This window comes from Eucalyptus grandis, chromosome 1 (assembly GCF_016545825.1).
Source record: "Eucalyptus grandis isolate ANBG69807.140 chromosome 1, ASM1654582v1, whole genome shotgun sequence".
Taxonomy (NCBI): domain Eukaryota; kingdom Viridiplantae; phylum Streptophyta; class Magnoliopsida; order Myrtales; family Myrtaceae; genus Eucalyptus; species Eucalyptus grandis.
In genome coordinates this window covers 8,611,716-8,636,998 of record NC_052612.1, presented here as the reverse complement: position 1 = coordinate 8,636,998, position 25,283 = coordinate 8,611,716, and the positions used below count along the sequence as shown (strand labels likewise).

The 25,283-nt window shown below is 38.4% G+C and overlaps 1 protein-coding gene across 1 annotated transcript in view; it reads left to right on the top strand.

The window, feature by feature from the left end:
* The window catches only part of LOC104455342 (MDIS1-interacting receptor like kinase 2), a 54,180-nt gene extending 29,975 nt beyond the window's left edge, over positions 1–24,205 (top strand). Inside the window, 8 exon segments of the mRNA XM_039316273.1 lie at positions 14,590–14,771; positions 14,773–16,165; positions 16,167–16,947; positions 17,742–17,756; positions 22,686–22,828; positions 22,830–23,436; positions 23,439–23,576; positions 23,820–24,205. Of these exon segments, the coding sequence (XP_039172207.1) occupies positions 14,590–14,771; positions 14,773–16,165; positions 16,167–16,947; positions 17,742–17,756; positions 22,686–22,828; positions 22,830–23,436; positions 23,439–23,576; positions 23,820–24,205 (3,645 nt within the window).
* Positions 24,206–25,283: the final 1,078 nt, after the last annotated feature.

The following is a 25,283-nucleotide window of genomic DNA, read 5'->3' as shown; positions in this document are numbered from 1 at the left end:
CATGCTTCAATTACTCCTTGACCTGAGCCACAATTCCCTAACAGGATCGATTCCTTCCAATTTGGCAAAGGTTACTAAACCAGAAAATCTCGATCTTTCGCATAAAAATTTGTCTGGTACGATCCCGGCTTCTCTCTCCGACATGGAGAGCTTAAGCTCCTAAGATTTCTCGTACAAAAGCTGACGGTGCTGCTCCTACTAGTGGGATCTTCCAACGAGCAGTACATCAATCCACCACAAGAAAAAAGTTGTGATTCTTGTGAGTGTTGGCATCTGCTGCTTACTACTTCTAGCGACTCTAATTGCTGTGATTGTGGCACTTCAACAGCGAAACAAGCTTCTTGATGAAAAGATCAATAGACTTCAAAAACAGGAAAACCAAGTTGATCATATGGGTAAAGGAAGGGAAGTTTACATTCAGTGACATCACCAAGGCCACCAACTGACTTCAGCGAAGAGTACTGCATCGGAAAAGGTGGGTTCGAGAGCGTTTACAAGGCCAAATTGCCCAGCGGCCAAATCCTTACTGTCAACAAGCTCAACCTATCGGAATCTGACAATGTCCCAGCAATCAACTGCCAGTGTTTTGGGAATGAGCTGCGTGTTGAGCAAAGTCTGGCATCATAATGTGATCAAGCTCGACGATTTTTGTTCCAAGAGGGGTTGCATTTATTTGGTCTATTAGGTTGTTGAGAGAGTAAGTCTGGCAACAGTTTTGTATGGAGGAACACGAGCAGCTGAACCGGACTGGGGTACAAGGGTGAAGATTGTTCACCTCAGGCAATCACCTAGTTGCATCACAATTGCTCATTGCCTATCCCATTGCGATTGTGAAATTCTGCAAGGTCATTGTCAACTATTATAAAAGTTTAAACTGTTAGATAAAAGCATAATTTAATATTTAATTACTATAACAAGAATATAACATTGAACGCATCTTGGTCAAGTTGACTTTAAGCCTCGACTATCAAATTTCGGACAGCAAGATTGTTTGAATCAGACTCATCCAATTGGACCGCCGTGGCTAGATCTTATTGCCGCATGTCTCCTGACAAGTTACATGATCAAATCTAATCTTACATTTCATGGGTATGTATTATCTCGAATTGATCAAATAGCTTTAATTAACATCTCAAGATTGGATTCATTGAATAATTATACCATTTTTGGAAGAGCAAGTAGATTTTGAAAAGTAGTTTGTGTCGAGATATCTCAGAAATTTGGAACTTCTGTTCGAATTTATATTTGGAACTTGTGTCTGAATTTATATCATGATCAAAACATTGATTCATTCTTCTTTCATGAAATAACAAAGTTGGTAGTTACGATGCAAGTCACGGACAAATGCAACATGTATAGGTTCAAAGAAATGGCGCTAGAGTATATGATGAGGAAGCATTTAGGGGATCTTCTCTTTTCTCTATCAATGACGCAAACATCAACATTCTCGTAAAACCCAATTTGCTGCTGAAGGATGTGCGCAATCCATTTCTTCCCCCTCCTACAAGCCAACCAGCCATGAAAGTGGTATTCATCGTCATGACAGCACTAACGTGCACAGGGATGATTCCCAATTCGCGACCCACGCATTTCGTTGTGCTAAAATTATCTGCAGCCGCTCGAGCTTTACTTATCCGAGCCATTTGGCCCAATAACTATTAGCAAAGCAATCGAGTCCTCGGGAGTAATATATTAAGGGATCCTGCAGATCAAATGACACTTTTCTGTCTCTCTTTTTCCTTTTTGAGCTTATAATGAATGAGAAAGAGTGGGTGTACACAAAAGGGTAATTTAGAAAATTTTAAGAGAATTATGTGCACGGGTGTATGTACAAAAAGTATAATTTAGAAAATCTCTGTTGCACTGTTTTCAAAACAAATCCACTGTTGTTATCGAAAATAAAATTAGCTTTTTCTTTGTCCATCCAAATTGAATGAACTTAAGCTTTCATTGAGATATTTCTTTTCTCTCTCTTATTTTTGTCAGGAGAACTACTAAAAATCCTACCAACCTTTTTGTAGTTATGCCAATTTAGTTCTAAACTTAGTTTTTGACCAATTTAATTCTAAACTTTTAATAATTGTGTCGTTCAGTCCTTCGGCCAAAATTGGCTGGCGACGTTGATGTGGCATTGGCCACTGCCGGCGCCAACAACAATTTTTTTAATAATATTTTATTTTTTCGAATTATTTTATTAATTTTTTTAATATTTTTTTACATTTTTCTCTCTTTTCTTTTTCTCCTCCCTCCTACTTCCTCCTCCCTCCTCCTCCTTTCTTCTTCCTTTGGCTCTGGTGACCGACCAACTCACGTCAATCGTCGGACTAAGGTGGCTGGGCAAGCAGGGTGAGGCCTCGCTAGATCTAGCGAGGGCTCCCCTCACCAAACCGAGCAACAATGAGGCCCCCTAACCGAATCTAGTGAGGGCTCGCTCCCCGTCGCTCAATTTGGCGAGTGTGGGCTGGTCCAAGTGGACTACACAAACCAACTGGTTGGGCAAGCGAGCTGCCTGCCGTACATGGGCGGGGACACCAAGAGCCCCACCATCAATTGATGCACAAGGCCGAAGGCAATGCTACAAAAGAGAAAGAAGTGCCTGTGCATCCTCATCAAGGACGGCGACAACCCCAACCTTGGCCTTAAGAATGCCACCCTCACCCTCGGCCACCCCCTTCGAGTGTAGCGCCCACACTCACCAGATCGAGCGATGGCAAGGCCCCCTCGCCAATGGTTGGGCGAGGGATCACCCGCTAGTGGCTAGGCCTCCTTGCACTTGCCCGGGCAAGCGACCAGGCTCGCCTCGCCAAATCCAATAAGGGCTAGCCGATCGCGAGCCAAAGGAAGAAGGAGAGAGAGAGAGAGAGAGAGAGAGAGAGAGAGAGAGAGAAATGTAAAAAGATTAAAAATTAATAAAATAATTAGGAAAATAACATATTATTAAAAAATTTGTCGTCGATGCCAACCGACAGCCACATCAGCCAATCAAATTTGGCTAGAATGACTAAATTGGCACAATTATAAAAGATTTAGGATTCAATTTGGCAAAAAAAAAAAGGTTTATGACTGAATTAGTACAACTGCAAAAGGTTTATGACTTTTTTGGTAATTCTCCCTATTTTTGTCATATAGAGAAATGACGTTGCGACTTTGTGGTAAAAGAATTTCCAAGGGGCTTCTTTTTGTTCCGTTTCATTTTGCTTATATAAAATCAACAAAATGATTTTTTTCTGCAGATTTTTCTAGATCTAAAAAAAATTGTTTATATTTGGATTTTTATGGATTTCGATTGGACAAAATAATCATATAAAGTCCTTGACCACGTGAAAATTTCTAAAGAATTTCTCTACTAGACAAAATTATTAATTTTTATGGAGGTCAACAATATAGTGATAGGTCTTTTACCAAAAAAAAACAATATAGTGATAGGTCTTTACCAAAAAAAAAAAAAAAAACAATATAGTGATAGGCTTCTTATGTGCATGGTAATATCTATTAAATGTGTTATTCTCAATCATAGGAAAGTTCATACGTGGGGCTCCATTACTTTAAGTTTTAATTGAATAGTTAATGGCAATTCCATCTCTCAAATGAAAATGGAGTGGATCTAGTCATATATGGTGTGAAGATAGCTTTGCCCTTTTGAAATTGTCAAACATGAGGTCTAACGGGAGGAGCATTGGCAGCCACAAGGCAAATGACAATTGATAGATCTAAATCAATTGAGACAAAATGTAATTGTGCACCATTGACAATTTGCCTCTACTTAAGGATTGCCGCACCAAAAAAAGAAAAAAAAAAGGATTGCCGCACATTATTTTAATAATTGAAAATTTTAATATTAAATATAGATAAGATCCGCATAATCCATCTAAAGCTAGACACGTAGTGCAACGAAATCGTACAAAAGGCTAAGAGAATATCTGATGTAAATGTAAAACTAAAAACCTAGCTATAAATACTAATGTACTTAAAAACTCAGTCTGTTCCGATGAGTCTAGGTGAACCTACTCGACGTGAACTGGCTTTGGTCTATATGCCTGAGATTGATCAATTTTGCAATTATTTCAAAGCCACAAGACTACCTTATCTTATTCTGAATAGTATTGTTCACAGTTGTAGATACCATAAACCTACATGTAGTTTGAACTTTTGTCATGCTTTTCTCGACAAATTTAAATCATATTCGGATGTTAAAGTAGTTTAGCTGAAAATAAATGAAGAGCGTGTCTAATGTGTTATTGCTGTGTTATTTAATCAGAAAAGTGAATAAAAATCATAAATTTATTGCAAAAGTGCGATTATATCACAAATTTTTTTAAAAGCACAATCATCTCTTAAAATTTGCTGAAAATTTGCTGAATTGGTACAATCAAATCCCTACGTTAACTCCATTAACTTTTACCGGTGAAAATTTTTGATGTAATTTTTTTTCATTAGTTTCTTAAGATTAGTAATGCTAATGTGGCATCCACCAAGCACCTAGTCAAGAAAAAAATGAATAACAAAATTAAATAAAAAGAAAAAGAAGATCAAAGGGAAAGGGATAAGGTCTCAAAAAGAAAAAAGGTACAACTTTTTTTTTTTTTAAGTAGGGGAAAAAACCTCGGCCACCTTATCATATGCCAATGATGAAATCAAAGGAGTAAGAATGACATTCACACTCTGTTTCTTTTCAGAAAATATTGAGTACACTAACGGTAGCCATGTAATCAATACATTAATCCATTCAGTGGACGACAAGTGGCACTATGAGGCCTGGTCTGTTAGCAAGTCTCTCTACCCATATTGGGCCAGACACAGGGCTGTTTGGCTCGGGAAAGCATTTTCAGCTTCCGTTTTCCGATGAAAACAAAATGTCTCTCGACCTTCTTTGCTGGCTTGTACATGCGAAGAGATAGATATGTTTCTCTGGTTGAGACATTTCTCTCCTCCAACCATTATAGTTGAAAAGGTGAACTGTGCGAGGCGATGAAGATTACTAGAAATAGAAAACAAAAAGGAATTTCAGGCATTAGAGAACCATCCTTATCTTGGCAATGCGATCATATCTGGAGCTCGAGTGTCGCAGCCATGAGGGGGTTCCAAGTTTCTTCTTTTTGCCTAATAAAGAAGTACATTTCCCATATGAGCCTCACTCATCTAATCAAAATCCCTCATATCTCGGTTTTTTCTGGCAGTTCGAGTCTTTTTTTCGTTCGAAAAAATAAAATAAAGTCTGCTTTGGTTACCCAGAGAAATGGTGAAAGTGTTCGACTTTTTTGCTCCCCTGATTTCACGCAGTGCCATTATTGCTCTGCATCGTGCTTCGATCAAAAACCCTTTGAAAGGAATGACTTTTCTTATTTTTCTAAGAAGGAAAAACAAAGAAGAGGAGAGAGGAGAATATAATGCAAAGCAGAATCCAACGGAAGGGGAGAGAGATTTGCTGACAGAGCGGGCCCCCACTGTGCCACTTGTCATCCTCTTAATGTAGGGTGAGCATCGGTCCAAGGTTAACCCTGGATCAACCCTAGACTGGTCCAACCCTACTGGTCCTGATCCGGTTCCCAGGGAAACTGAGTCAGTCCTTTGGTCCTTGAATTTTTGGACCAACACTGTGCGGGTCGGTCATCGGTCCTGAGAGTTTTGGGTCGGTCCAATCCAGACCTACCCGACTTTATATATACATATATTATAAATAATTTTTTATATAGATTAAACTTTAAAATAAATGGCGTCAACAACATTAAATAGCTCTTTAGTAAAAAGTTCAAGTGATTTTACATTGTTCTTTAATAACTTTGGTTTTTAATGTCTTTTACGACGTCAATATTTATAATTTACTTAATGAGGAATTTTTTTTTGTGAGGAGTCCTCACGGCGTCCAAAAAAGGCACCTTATGACATTCTTATCTAGTATTCGTTCTCTTCTATCTTATTTGTCTCTTAGTTTTCCATTTGCTAAAAAAAAAAAAAAAAAAAAAAAAAAAAACTCTCGCTCACCACTCAACACTCGCCTCGCTCACTTTTGGTCACTCATGTCGCTCGCCACTCGATACTCACTTGGCTTGTTGCTCCCCGCGCTCGATATTGGATGCTCATTTTGTTTGACACTCACCCCACTTGACCCTCACAGCTTGTCTTTCTTAGCTGACCTTGCTCATCATCAAACCTATTGGGTCGGTACGATCTTTGGTTGCCCTTTCAACTCGTGCTGCTCACCGCTCAACATTCGATGCTTATTATGTTCGACGCTCACCCTACTTGACCCTCACCACTTGCCTTTCTTAACTGACCTTGATCATCATCAAACCCATTTAGTCGGTACAGTCTTCAGTTGCCCTTTCAAGGAGTATAAAAAATGAAATAAAAAATTATTGGTTAGTCCCGGTGACTTTAAAATGAACCAAACCCATTGGGTCAGTCTAATCCTCACTCGTTTTTTTAAGGAGTATAAAAATGAAATAAAAAATTATCAGTTAGTCCTGGGTTGACCTTGGAACCGGACCAAACATATTGGGTCAGTCCGGTCCTCGATCCTAAGCTCAATAGGATCAGTCATTGGTCCCAAAAATTGAGGATCAATACTGTGCGGGTTGGTCCTAGGGTTAAAGAGTGGACCAGCCCAACCCGGACCATGCTCACCCCTCCCCCACCGTGCCACTTGTCATCCTCTCGAATGGATTAATGCATTGATTACATGGCTACCAATAGAGTGGCCAATATTTTCTCATTTGGTTTACGAAATAAATGATTTAAAAAATATCAAATGACTACTTTGTATCACTTGAAATAATTAATCAATGGTGTTAGAATATTTAATATAAACCATACATCCATTTAACAACTTGACTTTTCAGAACAGTTAGTAATGATCCCACAAAATCTCACATAATAGCAAAGCTTGGAGGTCTTGAATTCAAATTTAGGCCATCTTCAATTAAATATGTCCACACTTAGTTAATAAATCATGTTTTCATTTAACTCTTTAAACTTTTAAAAATTTTAAAATTTAGGAATAGTTAGTAGTGATCTCACAAAATCTCACAACTTCATTTTTTAAAATATTTTTTAAATAATTTATTTCCCATGAAATAAACAAAGTCTCTATTAAGCTTGGAAGTGCACTATCATACGAAGAAAGAGCATGAACAACATCCACATTTGGATTTTATCAACAACAAAAAAAAATGATTATCTAAAAGCTTTGGAAATAACTCATATCACAGGAAGAGACAACATCTAAATTTAACCTCACAAAAGCTCGAAATGTGATGTTGGGAGGCGACCTCTCTTACGAATATGAAGGCATTTGGTATCTAGGCCATTGGTGAACGTCTTCTTCACCCCTACTATGATGTCCTGAAATTTTAGTTCTTTTGAGGGATGAATGAACGTTAATTTTGTCAATGCATTGTTGGTTGATCTCACTCGGAATTGATCACTCCTGAGATAATGACCTTGAGGGGAAAGACTAATGAGGACAAAACTCATATGACTAAAGAACTTAACCTGAGAAAACGACTTGACCATGAGACTTGTGTGAGGACGATCCTATAGATAGGTAGGCCAATTTTAGGAATGACTAGAAGTCGATTCGTAAACAAAACGTAATGGGACGACGGATGATTTCGTTTACTGTTCTCGAGCCTGCAAACGACCTTATGTCGATTCTCTGTAATCATGTATTTTGAAATAAGAATCTATCCTCCGCAATTTCACATAATCAAGGACATTCATGTGTCGAGATGTCTTGAACGTGGTTTGGCATGAGTTGGTTACGCGTGAATCCTCGAAGCCGCCTATCAGTTTGAGTTGTACCAAAATGGCATATAGTCATTGCATGTGAATCCAAGATTGGACTTTGAATTTTCGAGAACATCCAAGACGAACTTTTGGACGATGCTACTTCGACAGTCGACAATGTCAATTGAGACGAGTATTTGGGAAAATGGGTTTATGAACCGAGGAAGCGAGCCTATGAGGAAGTGGGCTGGGCAAGGCTAGTGCGGGCCTCGGGCCCAAGGTGGGACAGCCACCATGGTGGGCCCAAAGCAAGCAAGTGAGCCCATTGAACCCAACCAACCATTTTACCTTCTGAGCCCATTGTATAACCTTGAGCCACTTCAAGCCCAACCAATTCCCAAGTCCGTTCCTATTCATTTCCTAGCCCGTTTCTTAGGCCCACTCTTCATTTTCAACCCAAGGGCTGATTGGGAAATGTGCAAGGTGGAAATGACCATTTTGCCCCTAGTTGTTGTGAACAAAAGTCAAGAGAAAAGAGAGAATATGATGTCACTTGCATGGGGACTTGAAGCAAGCCTTGAATGGCCTTGATGAGGTCTTGACAGCAGCTCTCACTTCACTCTCTCTCCTCTCCTTCAACCCCAATTCGACTGAACCTCTCTCTCCCCTTGTTTCCTTTTTCTTCTTGCTTCTTCTCCTACTGACCTTCCTCCAAAAATCAGAGTTGTTCGTGGCCTTCCCGTGCGAATCACCACTTGTGCCACCCACCATTGTGTCTAGGAGGTCCAAACCATACGGACGGTGGCGGCCACTCCCCGGTCGAAGCCGCTGGCTGACCTGCCAACCGGCCAGAAGAAGCCGCTCGCTTGTCCGCCTAGCAGCCGCCCGCCTACACTGTTTTGTCGTTTCAGCTTTTTTCCTCCCATTTCAACCCAACCTCCACCCAGCCCATCCACCAGCAGGTCCCCCTTGACCCCTAGGTGCCACCAGTTGTTGGCCAACCACTCACTGGAGCTCCGGCCAGCTCCCTTAGCTCATTTTCTCCTCTAGCAATCCAGTTTTTCAGTGGTGCAACGAGAGGCAAAGGTATTTGCTACTGTTTGCCTTGGGACCGCCTTGGATCGTCGTGGTTGAGGTCCCTATGCATCACCGTCGCCGTCACCGTGTCCATGTCTCCAGCCCGCTTAACGGATGAGTTTAACCCATAATCCTTTGTTTAGTGCCTAAACTTACTTAGGGTTGGTTTAGTTTGGGCTAATTCTAGTTTAAGGGGTTTAATTAAGTTACATTAGCCCTAAGATAGACGGTTAAGATTAGTTTAGGCTAATCTTGCTTTTTGTTAATTAATTGTGGGTTGTGTATAATTAAGCATGTTTAGCCTTAATTAATTGATTTTTTATTTTCATTAGGTTTTGCTTAATCTTTTAATTTAATTTAATAATTATTTAATTCCGAAATTATACTATTCATATTGCACTGTTCACAAATTACTATTCACGCGGTACTGTTCACACGCACTGTTCATCTAGAAGCGAAAAGTTGCATTGTTTCATGTGTTTTGATCTTATGATGTGAATTAGATGTGTAAATCCATAAACATCCGCATAAATCATATGGTTTTCACAAAAAGGGGAAAGTGGTTTTTCCAAGGCATACCGAAATGAACTGCTTTTATAAGAAAATGATTTGAGGTTGTATATGCAAGCATGAGTGCATTGGCTAATACTCAAAGATAAAAAGTGGATTGTGGTGGTATGCTTGCATGATCACTAAGTTGAACCCTCCGCCCCGACAGGAGTTCGGGGGGTGATAGTTGTTTTACCCGCCGCCTCGACAGGAGTTTGGGGGGTGATAATTGAAATACCTGCCGCCCCAACAAGAGTTCGGGGGGTGATAGTTGATTTACCCGCCTCCCCGACAAGAGTCCAAGGGGTGATAGTCTAATTTATCGAAAACCCGACAGAGGTTCGGTTGTAGCCCCGAGGGGCATTAATAATTAGAACATGTGTGGATGCAAGAGTGTATGAGAAATGTGGCATCATTGGTTCCGATTATGCATGAGTTGATCACATTGTTCATGGCACACACGCATGAATCAATAACATGCAGGGTGTGGCAATGGTCAGGTGAAATCACTTGTGACGCGACTCGTATGTGATTGATGCATTGCATCATCTAACGGCCATGTGTATTGCGTGTATTATGCTGAGATATAACGTGCAAGGTATGACATACCGGGTAAGATTGCATGCGAACCGACTATTTGATTATTGGTTGGCCCTGGCTGTGTTATTTGTTGGTTGTTCGTTGTTGATCGTTGGTTTGTTTGTAGGGTGGTTCTGGAGAGATACCCCGAGTTGAGTTGGTGTACTAACTAGAGCTTTGGGGGGAGGACTCACTAAGATTTTATCTCATTGGTTATTGTATAACCACTTTTAGGCCTTTAGAATGGCACACCCACCGGTGCAATGGAGAATCTTGCCTCTTTTTCACTAGAGATCGACTCGAATGCCTCCGACTACGACCCGACGGAGCCTGAATCCGATGGGTCCAACTGATAAGGGTGCCGAACCCGAGGGTTTATTTTGTATAGTTGGATTAGCCTAGCCTACTTTCTTTTTGGTCTGGCTTAGAGGATGGATCAGCCCCTCTATTGGGCTTGTAAATTGGAAACGATCCTCCGTTGGTTAATCCAATAAAAATGTATATATATATATATATATATATATATATGGGTAGTTGCTGTTGTTTTTGCTGTTCATCCTTCTATCCCCATTTGATTGTGTGATTGTCTGTTTGACTGGGGAATGGTTCGTTTTCTGCATGCGCATAATGAAAGATTAAAATGAATAGTCATCGACGACTCTTGAGACGTCGCTTTCTATCGACCAAGGGAAGGGGTTGTTGCGTACTTGGGGTTCGAGGCGTGACACTTACAGTGGTAAAGCTCCAGTTGAGCAAGCTTGACCCTCAAGCTTCACTTTGCTTGTGGCCATGGTTGCTCGAGCTTTGTCAAGCTTGGCCATGGCAATGCATGTGATTGAGTCATCAACCGACTTGATCTACAAATTAGAGACCACCAAAAACTTGTCCTCTTTTTTTTTTTTTTTAATGCTTTCAACTCTTTTTATTTTTTTAATTCTTATCATTTTTTTATCTCTTTTGTCTTTTTTTCTTTTTTTCTTTAAAAATTTTCAAATATTTTCCGATGTGGCAGTTGGCTAGTGCCACATATCTTAAGAAAGTAATAAATAAAAAAATAAAATATGCCGGCATTTTTTATTACCTAAATTACACAAAGTCAATGAATGGAATTGACTTCTCTAGTTTGACAAGTTTTAAAATTTAATTACACTTTTTGAATATTTTAGAATGTAATTATACTTTCATAATAAGTTTTAAGACTTTTGGCACACTTATTATCTCTTATATAATTCTTAGCAATATTTGTCAATGTTTTCTATTTGCTATCCTCCTTGTCTTTTTATTCGTTGCCCTCATTCCCCAAAAGTTATATTAGGATTCATTGTCAACAATAGTCTATGCTCAGGTATTTTCATTGATGAGGAAAATATTTGTTGTATATTCATTTTTATAAACCACACAAATAATTTTAAAAATAATTTTTAAACATTTAATATTTTGCAAAATGCTGAGATATTATCTAGTGAAGATCTTCCATAGGATTTTTATGTTTACATTAGCTAACCTACTTCCCTTGATTAGGAACAACCGAACAAGAAAAGACTAAATATTGCATTCCGACAGAAAAATGTTTTGTTGTGGCCAATTTAGATATATAACATATATTTATATATAATATAATATAAAAAGATGTTAGTTAAAGAGTATATATATATAATATAATATAGAAAGATGTTAGTTGAAGAGAAAGTTATAACTTTCCTTTTAATTAAGGGTTAATACACTGAAAAACCCTAAACTGGTACACCTGTGACAAATTTACCTCAAACTATTTTTTTTATCATGAAAAACCTCAAACTGGCACACCTGTGGCAAATTTACCCCGACTGACCATAAAAAACTCTAAATTGGTATATTTATGATAAATTTATCCCAAGCTAATTTATTCGACCCTTAAAAAACCCCAAATTGGTAAATTTGTAACAAATATATCATCCGCTAAATTGGATTAATACCACAAAAAAAATCACAAAAATTGTAAATTGTGACAAACGGAGTGTAAAGTCTTAAATTGATATACTAGTCAACTATCACGTGTCATTTAACTTAATAATTTGACAGTAAAATTTAACAAAAACTAATGTAGGGTAAATATGTCACAAGCGTATCAGTTTGGGGTAAATTTGTCAAAAGTATACCAATTTGGGGTTTTTAGTGGTCAAAAAGATAGTTTTGGATAAATTTATTACGGGTATACCAGTTTTGAGTTTTTCAAGGTATTAACCCTTTAACTAACGCTCCTCGACCTACGAAAGAAATGTCAAAGTCCTTATGGGGTTCAATTATCATTTATTAGCCAACTCTGATAGATCTTATTTAAATTGAAGGACTTGTTTATAGCAATAATCTTATTCTATATGTCGACATAAAAAAAAATGGTACAACCTAATTTCCTTCTGTTTTTTTGCAATATTCTTGGTTTCAACTTTTTCAAATTGTTTTTCTAGTCCAACATATTTGTTGAAGGTTCGTTGACTGATGGATGATCATTAACCAAATGAAGTGCATTGTGGTCCCTTTCCCCTCTATAAGGACCGTCCTTATAGTTTGAGAGAAAAAAAAAAACTAAGTGGGTCATTCAATTTCCACGCTACTTCTCGTTGCATTATTTATTTTTGAAATTTGCGAGATCAGTGGTAATTCAAAGCTGAGATATTGTCTGGTGAAGATCTTCCACAGGATTTTCTATGTTTACAGCTAGCCTACGTTCCCTTGATTGAACCAAACAAGAAAAGACTAAGTATTTCATTCCGACAGAAAAATGTTTGTTGTGGCCAATTTATATTTATAATATAATATAAAAAGATGTTAGTTAAAGAGAAAGTTATATATATAATATAGAAATATTTTAGTTGAAGAGAAAGTTCTAACTTTCTTTTTAACTAACGCTCCCTCGACCTATGCAAGAAATGTCAAAGTCCGTATGGGGGTCAATTATCATTTATTAGCCAACTTTGGTAGATCTTATTTAAATTGAAGGACTTGTTTTGTAGCAATAATCTTATTCTATATCCCAACATAAGAAATGGTACAACCTAACTTCCTTCTGTTTTTTTGCAATATTCTTGGTTTCAACTTTTTCAATTTGTTTTTCTAGTCCAATATATTAGTTGAAGGTTCGTTGATTGATGGATGATCATTAACCAAATGAAGTGCATTGTGGTCCCTTGTCCTCGCTATATGGACCGTCCTTATAGTTTGAGAGAAAAAAAAAAGGTGAGTCATTCAATTTCCGCGCTACTTCTCGTCGCATTATTAATTTTTGAAATTTGCAAGGTCAGTGCTAGTTCAAAGCGCTTTCCAAAGGAATCTTCTTCATACAACCATTGAAAAATTGCTTTCAACTCTTCTTGGATTAAAAAAATTGGCCTTGATTATTTTTCATATCCGTACAAGTCCAATAACTCAAAATTTCATATTATCAATTACCTCTGCCTAATTCTCGTCTTCTTGTGGCCTTAATCAAATTTAATTCCATTTGCATTGCTTTCGACCTTTTATTCCTGCCTAATTTACTACTTCAACTGACTACATGTTTATTTCAAATCAAACTTTCAATGGCACGAAAGCGACATTAAACCTTTGACACTTGAGTTGGCATTTTAATTAGACCAACTGCAACTACGTTTTGCAGGAGTTACCAGTATACTCCTGAAGTTTCAAAAATAACGCTAGCACTTTATCATTCCAATTGTCCCAATACTTCTCCATGTACATGTTTTTTTAATTCACATATGCTGTAAGGAACTCAGTAAGCACATTAAAAAAGAAGGTGATTATTTAAAATGGCTTCCCTTGAAATATTTACCACCCGCAATAGACTAGAGTCTATAACTTTTCTAAAATAATAAAGGTAAAAATGTTTAGTTTCGTTTTGAAAGTTTTAGAGTAACATTTATAGTCCGGATCCAACATGAATAGCAATGACAACATGAAATGTGCACCTAAATCCATCTGCCATTATGTAGAACTTATTGACTAAATAATTTGACACTTGAATGGATGTCCACTATAATTTAGAGTTAATATCACAAAAATGACTTTTAACTAAAAAAATTTATTGTGTCAATGAAAATCCTAAATTATGTCCATTGGGATATGAATACCTTTTTTTTTTTATATATATCGTAAAAACCCTAAACTAGGCAATCAAGTTCGCAAAATTTAGGGCATTTGAAGGTACTTTCCTCATATTCGACGAGCAAATCATTGTATAAATGGGCTCCGATTATTTGGACACCTAACCAAAAAATATTCAAATCATGATTTTAACTGTTAATATAGTTTTAGTATGAGTAAGAAGTTTCAGTGGCCAGTAGCGAACTTTTGTGATTTAGGTGTATTTCCTTGACGGCTACTATACGATATTAAATCGAATTTGTATTTACGTACAACCGATGCACTAATATTTCCAAACAACATTGTACGTGGCTGTCCACGCTGGCGGAATGACACGAAAGCAGCCATGTAGAATCTTTATCCAAGGTTGTCGGAAAATGATCACGAAGTCCAACTTTGTGTGTGAATTTGAGACTGCCAATTTGTCACTTTCTCGAGGCCTTTTGTCTAAACTACAACCCATTGGGACTATAAAACGGTATCATCCAGCTCGTTTCTCATGACTCATGAGGTACAACAGCAGCTTGCTAGGCATGACAGACAGAATTAACTGCAACCCACCCTCTCTCCCTCTTCCTCTTCCTCTGTCTTCTCTTCTTGCTACCATTTCAGCCCTCGGCGTCACCATTCAAAGAGGCACAAGCTCTTGTCAAATGGAAGAACTCTCTCTCCCCTCCTCCTTCTCCACCTTCTCTGAGTTCATGGTCGCTCGCCGACATTACCCATCTGTCACTGGACTGGCGTTGCCTGCAGCAATGGCGGTTCAGTCACAGAGATCAGCCTCTCAGGCTCAAGCCTCAGCGGCACACTCGATGCACTTGACTTCGCTTCATTCCCGAACCTGACCTGCTTTAACGTGAGCCATAACAATCTTAAGGGCCTGATACTGTCCTCGATCGGCAATCTCTCCAAGCTCAGCTTCCTGGACCTGGGGAGCAATCTCTTTGAAGGTGGCATACCACCCGAGATAGGTCAATTGCAAGAGGTTCAGTACTTGAGCCTCTTTAACAACAGTCTCAACCGTACGATTCCCTACCAGATCAGCAATCTCGGGAAGGTGCGGCACTTGGATCTTCAATCAAACCACTAGAAATCTCCTGACTGGTCGAAATTCTCGGTCATGCCATCCGTGACTCACCTGAGCCTCTCTGAAAATAACCTCGACAGTAAATTTCCGGGCTTCGTGGCCAATTGCAAGACCCTGACATACCTCCGGTTGTCATCAAACAATTTGACAGGCGAAATTCCAGAGGCTGTGTATGCCAACCTGGTGAACCTCGAATACCTCCACCTCACTGAGAATTCGCTTCAGGGTCAGATTGCAAACTTATCGAAACTTTCCAAGCTGAAGGAGATCCACATAGGATTGCTGTCTCGGCTTCAGACTGTAGAAATGCACGAAAATTCCTTCGAAGGGGCAATTCCTAGCTCCGTCGGTCAATTGAGGGAGCTTCAAAAGCTTGATTTGCACCAAAACCGCTTGAACTCTTCGATCCCTTCTGAGCTCGGTCTTTGTTCTAACCTCACCTTCTTAGCCCTTGCCGAGAATTCGATCTCTGGGGAGCTGCCTTTCTCTCTGTCCAATCTGGTCAGATTGTCAGAATTTGGAGCTTCGTCTAATCGCCTGTCAGGTGAGTTATTGCCTTACTTCTTCACAAATTGGACGGAACTCATTTCTTTGCAGCTCCAGTACAATTCTCTCTCCGGGCAAATTCCACCAGAAAACAAAAGCCTGACCAAGCTCAATTACCTCTATTTGTTCTGCAATTCACTCTCTGGCCCAATCCCTACCGGGATCGGGAGCTTGGAGAATTTGCTTGAGTTAGACCTCTCAAAGAACAATCTCTCCGGCCAAATCCCATCGACATTGTGGAACCTCCACAACCTGCAGATCCTCCAGCTTTACTCCAACAATCTCACTGGGACTATTCTTCCGGAGGTCGGGAATCTCACATCAGTGACCACTCTCGACCTCCACACGAACCAGCTTTACGGAGAGGTCCCTGAGACCATCTCTCGCCTTGCTAACTTAGTGTGGATCTCTTTGTTCGGGAATAATTTCTCAGGAAGCATATCACGTGATTTTGGCAAGTACAGCCCTTCTCTGGGCTATGTTTTTTTTTTCGAACAACAACTTCACCAGAGAACTGCCTCCCGAGTTATGCAGTGGCCTTGCTCTTCATGAACTAATGGTCAATGGGAACAAGTTCACAGGGTCGCTGCCTGACTGCTTGAGGGACTGTTCGGGGCTAACAAGAGTCGGTCTGGGGCACAATCAGTTCACTGCAAATATCACAAGTGCATTCGGAGTTTATCCCAATCTGACCACTATAAACCTCAGCAACAACCGATTTATTGGAAGTCTCTCGGCACAATGGGGAGAGTGTACGAATCTCATGGACTTGCAGATAGATGACAACAAAATCTCAGGCCATATCCCTCCGGAGCTCGGAAAATTGTCTCGGTTGAGCGTCCTGACTTTGTGCAACAATGATTTGACCGGAAGAATTCCCGACGAGATGGGTAACCCAGGGGAGTTGTTCAAGCTGAACTTGAGCAACAACCATTTGGCGGGATACATTCCCATCTCACTAGGAAAATTATCGAAGCTCCAATTTCTTGATTTGTTGGACAATGCATTGGGTGGTAGCATACCGGATGAGTTAGCGAATTTAAAGAATCTATTGAGCTTGAACTTGAGCAACAACAATTTGTCAGGTAACATATCATCCAAACTCGGGAAGTTGTCCACACTACAGATTCTCCTAGACCTCAGCCACAATTCCCTAAAAAAATCAATTCCTTCCAATTTAGATAAGCTTACTAAATTGGAAAATCTCAATCTTTCGCATAATGATTTGTCAGGTACGATCCCTGCTGCTCTCACACGCTTGAGTAGTTTATGTAAGAGTTTTTCTAATGTGTACTAAATTAATTGATATTGTACTTTACTATTTTTACGGTTATCGTAAAACAGGATTGGTCTAAAAGGAGATAGAAGGTTTCTTAATTAGTCTAATATGGGCTGGCTAGTGTGGGCCGAGTTGAGCCTGGCCTGTAATGAGAGGAACTTGCTGGAAACTCTATAAATAGTCCTCAAGTCTCTCCTCTAACCCTAATTCTCACATGTATCCTCACCTAAGGGGCGTTTACCTAACGCTAAACGTGAGGGGGGCCGCCTCATTGAGCCAGTGATACGGAGGGCAATAGAGGAGAAGGACTTGTGCATGGAACATTGTGTTTCCGTTTCCGCTTCCGCTTCAAGAACAATGGATCCAAAAACAGGTGCGTTAATCTTTCTATTCAATTATGCATGTTCTTGTTCTAGTTATGGAGATCTTGGGATTACGCAATTTGCGTCTAACATGTGGTATCAAAGCAACCATAACCCTAGAACTTGAATGCAATTGATTTTGCCCTAATTTGTACGGATTAGCGATAATTAGTATGGATCTTGCCCTAATTTGTGATTTTCGAGACTTTTTGTTCAATAAAAATTAAATTAAATCACAAATTTGGGTTGGGGGAGACGAGACGAGAAAGAGGATAGGCGGCGGGTTGCCGGGGGATGCCGCATGCGCCCCCACGCGCCACCTGGGCGTCGAACGTGCACCGCGCGTGAGCTCCACGCGCCACACACTCAGGCGGCGCGTGTGAGCGCATGGAGCCTCCGTTCGGCACGTGGCTGGCAGCGTTGAACTCGTATGGTGATTTCATATCTTGTGGTATATTTATTTTATATGTTTGATGGTTTTATTGATGTGAAATTGCATATGAAACCCTAAATACGTGTATTTTAAATGAATTTTTGCGTATTTTTCCTTGTATTTTTCTGTGATTTTGGAAATACAAGTGTTGGGTTATAGGTATATTATCACATAATCATTATAAAGGTGTGATTCATCAATAAAAATCAAACTTTATTGTGAACTGAAGCTGGCTTAATGAGATACAACCATTATGGAATAGTAATTGAACTATGTATTGAGCTGATGAGAAACAGTAAACGTTATGAAACTTTTGTTACTCAAGCATACTCCTTGACATGCTGGTAATCTTTGAATGATGGACGTCTTAAGAACTCATGACCAAACTGATTGTACTGATTAACATATCTGTTGTATGTGGGTAATGCATGTCAATTAAGTTACTGCATATTGTACATGAACTCATCTGGTCACTTGTTAATGTCTATCAAGTTGAATATTTTTATGGTTAAGGAGTATGACAATATTTATGCAGAGCAATAGTATCTATTGTTATAGTCTAGATATTTAGTTTTGTGGTTTAACTCAATTTATAGGCCACTGGTTGAAGTAATGATATTTGTTACCTAAAATTGATTAATAAATCAGTTGTTGGCCTTGGAGTCATTTTTGCCTTATGAACTCATGAGTAATAATGGATCAGTTGTCAAGCTTGTCGATTTAGTGTACCATGTATTACTATTGATGTTAATTTGTGAGAGATATTTTAGATCAGCATTCTTTTTATGTTGTTATGGTAATATGTAATTGGGGTGCATAAGAGATGTTTTATTCTCTGTTATGAGAAGTTTCTTGTGTTACTGTGATCAATGATCTCATTGGAATCTGTCTGTTAGGTTCGCTGTATATATATATATATTAGCATGATATGTGATTTTGGTGATATGCTGCCCCCATCACTAAAGTTAAAATCACATGTATATGGTGTATGTGAGAAGTAAAGTTTATATCCCTGGTATGAGAGAATTTCAATGATTCAATTGAGTAGTGACCGCCAAAGTGGCACACTTGATTGGGTTTGAGAAATTTCAGCCTCGTATAATGATTGGAATGTCTCCTGGTTTAATGCGTAGTCATACTCCCAAAGGAGATGATTGTGTATTAGTTCATGGAGGGATACATGATAGTGTGGTGGAGGAGTGACTGATTCTAGTGATTCATATGCCCAAAGGTGATGAATTCACAAAGAATTGGAATATATTCTCATAACCGCTATCATGTGGGAGTGTACAACTGCATGTCATGTATTATGCCCAAAGGTGATTATATGATTATGCGTGTAACTCTCTGGATGTGTACTTGTACGTCAAGTTACATAGTACTCACATGATGCTAATTATATACATTGTTTGGTTTTCAATCACCTTTTTTGTAATTAATAACTTCATTATTATTGAGGTTTTTACTGCTTCAAATTTTAAATTGTGTACATATGATTTGTTGCTTGAGAAAATAGCAATTGAATTTTGCTTACTGTCCATAAAGCGTTCCATTCTGGAACACTTGAAAAGAGGTTTGCCTGTGGACTACACTGCTATAAGATGACGGAAGCCTTAGTTGCTTGAAATTATGTCTTATCTGATATTGAAATTAGGACACATCTGTAAAGATTGTGTTTAAGTCCTAATGACATATACATCTCGTATATGGTTAAAAGGTTGTTTTCTAAAGTTTTCTATTTAAGGAAAATGACCGAGATAGAGGTCTTAAAAGGTTGTCAGGCTTAACAGTGGCCGTAAGTATTTTGGCAAGTATGACAATGTGAAATAGCTTAAAGGGTCATTTGTCAAATACTTGGTAGATTTTGGGGTAGTAACTTAATTATTATGCCTGAAAATCCTGAGAAAAGATTTGGTTGAAATGCATAATTGCACAATTATTTACATGGTAATTGAGTATGATTTGTAAGACTAATTTATCTGGTCTTTTGTGGGCTGATATTATGAAAGGAACTTTTTCATATACAAAAGGTGTCTCTTATCAAAGTTATTTCATAAACTTCTTTTGACTTATGAACTGGATGTAAATTACTTAACTCTTATTAAAATTAAGAGGTGGTTTTCTAATCCAATATTAACCGCGTTGGAATTCAGATCAACTCGGAATTATTTTGTATCTTATCTAGATTGTTAAAGGGGTATTAATTTTAAGACCCTAAAGAAGATACGAGAATTATGGTATCACATACTGTAAAGTTTCTATAGTTTGACAAGGATAGCTGCTTTCAGACTATTAAGGTTAATAGTATGATGGAAAATCACTGTGTCTTTGTCTTTGCCTAAATAGATTATCGTGATACAGACAATTGTGGAATCTCCTGTACCATAGACTAAACTTGTTGAGGTTCAAGGTACTATTCTTGATATAGTTTATAATGAAATTTCTTAAACCTCTAAAGTGCAGAATCAAGTGGTCGCAGCGTTATTAAGGAGATTTGTTAGGGAAAGACGATCAGTTATATCATCATACTATATAGTCTATTTGTGAGAGCATGATTACAATATTTACTACATGGTTGTTTTAGCAACTTATATAAATGTCGTTTCTTGTTCTCAATTAAGTATGTGATTAAATGCCATAAAAAAAGATAATAATATTTTCACTCTGAAAGAGGGGTTGATTGTTTATAGTGAATAAATAATTATTTCTTTAAATATTCTTTCAGAATGAATGTGTCATTAATAATTTATTTTGATATAAAGTTACGCCAAAAGATGCAAAATCTATATTGTGCAATTGGAGAATTTTGCAACAAATGTTTCAAGTAAACTTGTGTGTAGACTGAAAGTCTTATTTATAGTCTTAAGCAAGTTTCCAAATAATATTATTAAATTTTTATAGTGTTGTTATTTTGTTCAATTGGGAACAAAGTAATTCAATATACTGCAAGGTCAGTGGGAGGAAATTTATTTTTTCTCATACTTTATGTACATAATATTTTACTTACAAGTTGTGACGTTGAGACATCTTATATCCTTTGTACTAATGTCTGTAAGGATTGTTTTTGCCATATTATATTAGATTTTCTTAGAGGACATTTGCTGATTGTATATTGGAAATATTCAATATACATTATTGAAAGCCAGAATTGCTCCTATTGTTAAGGGTGATGGACTAAATCTATCACATTGTCCTTATTTAGATATTGAGAAAATCTAATTAAATTGTGTACCTTGTGTCAGTGCATTTAAAAGTATAATGTATGCTCGAATTTGCACTAAACTAAATGTTGTCTTTGTGATGGGACTCTAGGCAGATATCAGTCAAATCTAGGACATGATCACTGGGTTGCTGTCAAGAAGATTTTAAGGTATTTAAAGAAGACAATAAATTATATGCTAATTTACAGATATGTTCAATTCTTGCAGTTAGTAGGGTATTTAGATGTAAACTTTGCTGGCTGTTAAGATGATATAATATCAATAACAAGATACATATTTATGTTAGTAGTAAGTGCAGTAAATAAAGTTCTATATTATCTTATACTATGTATGCAGTATTAGTAACATTCTTTTAGGTTGTTACTTAGGCTATTAGGCTCCAGAACCTCATGAAGAAGTTAATCGTTTTAACTTTATGGATAGACCCATACGGTTGTATTGAGATAACAAATTTATAGTATTATTTATTAGAAATGTCTCAAGGGGTCTAAATATATGGTGATCAAAATTTTTTACCAAAAGCAAACGGTACAGAAATGTAACGTTTTAATATAATATATATTTCACAGATGATATGATTGCAGATCCACTAACTAAAGGCCTACGCCCGTGTGTGTTTGAGTGACATATCGTTAGCATGGGCCTAGGAGTATCTTCGGATACTGTTGTTTAGTGGGAGCTATTTTGGCTTTACTCTGATAAAGGTTTCATCTGTGTTCGTTACACTTTGTAACAGTTTGATATGTATCAACTTTTACATTCAATAAAATATTTTTGAATGTATTGTTGAATACATATTGATAAAGTCTCAACAGATTGTATAAACCTTGAGTGAAGGCTAGGGGCATCCGGGCATCCGATTATTAGCCTTGTGCATATGTCTTGTAATACATAAAGAAAGGTTAACCATAAGGACAAGACATATGTGGGTTCATTGGAACCATAAAACATTCTCTAGTGGCACAAGTTTTTGTGACACCTAAGGTAAGAGAATTGTGACTGACAAATGGGATCTCTCTATGAGAGATGTTACTCATTTGACACACTACCATATTGAATCCATATCATTAAAGTTGAGAACATTTGTGACCATAGAAGGCTCGTGTGTATACATGCGTTACCGCCATGATTCGGTGTTTAAGACTTTATGGGATAGGATTGACTATTAAGAATTATCTCTAGACCAAATGTGCACACATACAGTACGATTTCAATTAATATAATCCAAGTGGGAGAATTAAGAGTTTTCCTAATGTTGGCTAAATTAATTGATATTGTAATTTACTGTTTTTACGGTTACCGTAAAACAGAGTTGGTCTAAAGTAAGATAGAAGGTTTCTTAATTAGTCTAATATAGGCTGGCTAGTGTGGGCCGAGTTGAGCCTGGCCCGTAATGAGAGGGATTGGCTGGAAACTCTATAAATAGTGCTCAAGTCTCTCATCCAATCCTAATTCTCACATGTATCCTCACTTAAGGGGCATTTACCTAATGCTAAATGCGAGGGGGGCCGCCTCATTAAGCCAGTGATACGGAGGGTAATAGAGGAGAAGGACTTGTACGTGGAACATTGTGTTTCCGCTTCCGCTTCAAGAACAATGGATCCCAAAACAGGTGCGTTAATCTTTCTGCTTAATTATGCATGTTCTTGTTCTAATTATGGAGATCTTGGGATTACGCAATTTGCGTCCAATAATTTAAGCTTCGTAGACTTCTCGAACAACAAATTGACCGGTGTGGTTCCTATTGGTGGGATCTTCCAACATGCTCCGGGAAGTGCTTTTATTGGAAATCCAGGCTTATGTAGAAACGCGACCGGATTATCTCCGTGTGGGACGAGCAGTAAATCAACCGACCATAGAAAAAAAAGTTTTGGTTGGTGTGAGTGTTGGCGTTTGCTGCTTACTACTTCTGGGGATCCTAATTGCTGTGATTCTGCTACTTCAGCGGCAAAAAAAGTATCGTGATGAAGAGGAAGAGACCAAGCGCCTTAAAAAGCATGAGAAATATGAGCAGATCATATGGGAAAAGTTAGGGAAGTTCACATTCAGGGACGTCGCCAAGGCCACCAATGATTTCAGCGAAGAATACTGCATCGGAAAAGGTGGGTTCGGGAATGTTTACAAGGCCGTATTGGCCAACGGCCAAACTGTTGCTGTCAAAAAGCTCAACGCAGTAGAATCTGGCAACATCCCGGTAGTCAACCACTAGAGTTTTGAGAACAAAATTCACATGTTGACTAAGGTCCAGCACCGCAATGTGATCAAGCTTCACGGATTTTGTTCCATGAGGGGTTGCATTTACTTGGTCTATGAGTTTGTTGAGAGAGGCAATTTGACAAAGGTCTTGTATGGAGGAATAGGAGCAACAGAGCTAGACTGGGGTACAAGGGTTAATATTGTGCAAGGCGTGGCTCACGCAATTGCCTATTTGCATCACGATTGCTCGCCACCTATTGTGCATCGGACATAACATTAAACAACATCTTGCTCAAGCCTGACTTCGAGCCTCGGCTCTCAAATTTGGGAACAGCAAGACTCTTGAATTCAGACTCGTCGAATTGGACTGCAGTGGCCGGATCTTATGGTTACATGGCTCCTGGTAAGCTTGGTGATGAAATCTAACCAGACATTTTCACGTGCACATATCATCTCAAATTGACTAAATAGTTCTCATTAACGTCTCATATCTTGATTCATTGAGTAATTCTGACGAGACTTTCAAAAGAGCAAGTATAGATTTTGAAAAATGATTTGTCTTGAGATATCACAGAAATTTGGATCTTGGGTATAACTTGGCTTTATGATCGTAACATTGATTCATTCTTCATCTATGGAAAAACAGAGTTAGCAACAACGATGCGATTGACTGCCAAATGCAATGTGTATAGCTTCAGAGTAGTGACGCTAGAGATTATGATGGGGAGGCATCCAGGGGATCTTCTCTCTTCCCTATCTATGATGCGAACATCGACATTATCAGAGAACCCAAACTTGCTGCTGAAGGATATGCTCGACCCACGTCTTCCTCCTCCGACCAAACAACTAGCCAAGAAAGTGGTATTCATCATCATGGCAGCACTTGCATGCACACGGACGAGTCCCAATTCGCGACCCATCATGCGTTTCGTCACGCGAGAACTATCCACACACGCTCAAGCTTACTTGTCCGAGCCATTTAAATCAATAACCATCAGCAAAGCCATCGAGTCTGCAGAAGAGAAATTTTGAGGGATAGTGCAAATCAAATGGTACTTTCTTTTGTTTGACTTAGCTCGTAACGAATGAGAAAGGGTACTGACAAACAGGACAACTTAGAAAAGCACTACTGTACTGGTACGTGGAAAGTTTGGCCTCAAGAATTCATGTCAATTCATACTGCAAGACGAGGAAGAAATGTTACAGAGTTCATCATCATAGCTCGAAGATTGACGAGAAGCTTCTTCTTCGCAGGATCTCACCATGCGCCTCTACTTCTCAGGACCATCAACCAGTTCCTTCTCTCTGTCAGCTTCTTGTAAGGGAAAGGGGAAATTGGCACGCGACGGATAGGATTAAAGAGTATGCAAAACTCAGTATGCTGGACTTGTGATGTTTGCATCCCCTTCAAAACATATTTATAGATTTTAAAGTATAAATATTCTAGTGAGCATAAATTACATCATCTCTTCGGATGATAAGATAGAATACTTTCTCGTTCCGTTTAGTTTTATGTTGGTACTGGATATGTCAAGCTGCCTTTTTGATGTGCCATATAGCGATACTCGTGTACTCAAATTCTAGCCCTAATGCGACGTTTTGCGTAGTATGATTTATTGTCGGAGAACAAATTTGAATAGAAGTCTCTTTTATTTTTTTTTCTTTTTTTATGGGCGTCAAATGGGTTGACAAAAATCCGACCGCTAGCACCACTAACAAGAACTTTAACTTGTTAAGATCCTGTCCTCTTCTCGAGTCCTGTAGAAAATTGCCACCTCTTTTGACTTGGTCAGCGAATCTAAAGGCTAGAAGAGTCGCATGACGTGAATTGGCCAACAGCTTCAGCTTGATCAGCTCACATTCATGTATAGGATCTGGCTTTTTCTGCCTCAATTATGACGTTCGATTCTGCAACAAAAATTATTAATACTTTTTTAATAACTTTCTCGAAATAAAATGCCCACTAAGGAGGAGGGTCGCCCGCGCTCCAAGGAAAAAAGGGATGTAGTACAACTATTTTCAATGCAATTAATCATTACCCGGACAAATGCAAATTGCTCCATTATAGATTTCATGATTTAATTAAAGTGAATTGGCTTTTGATAACCTA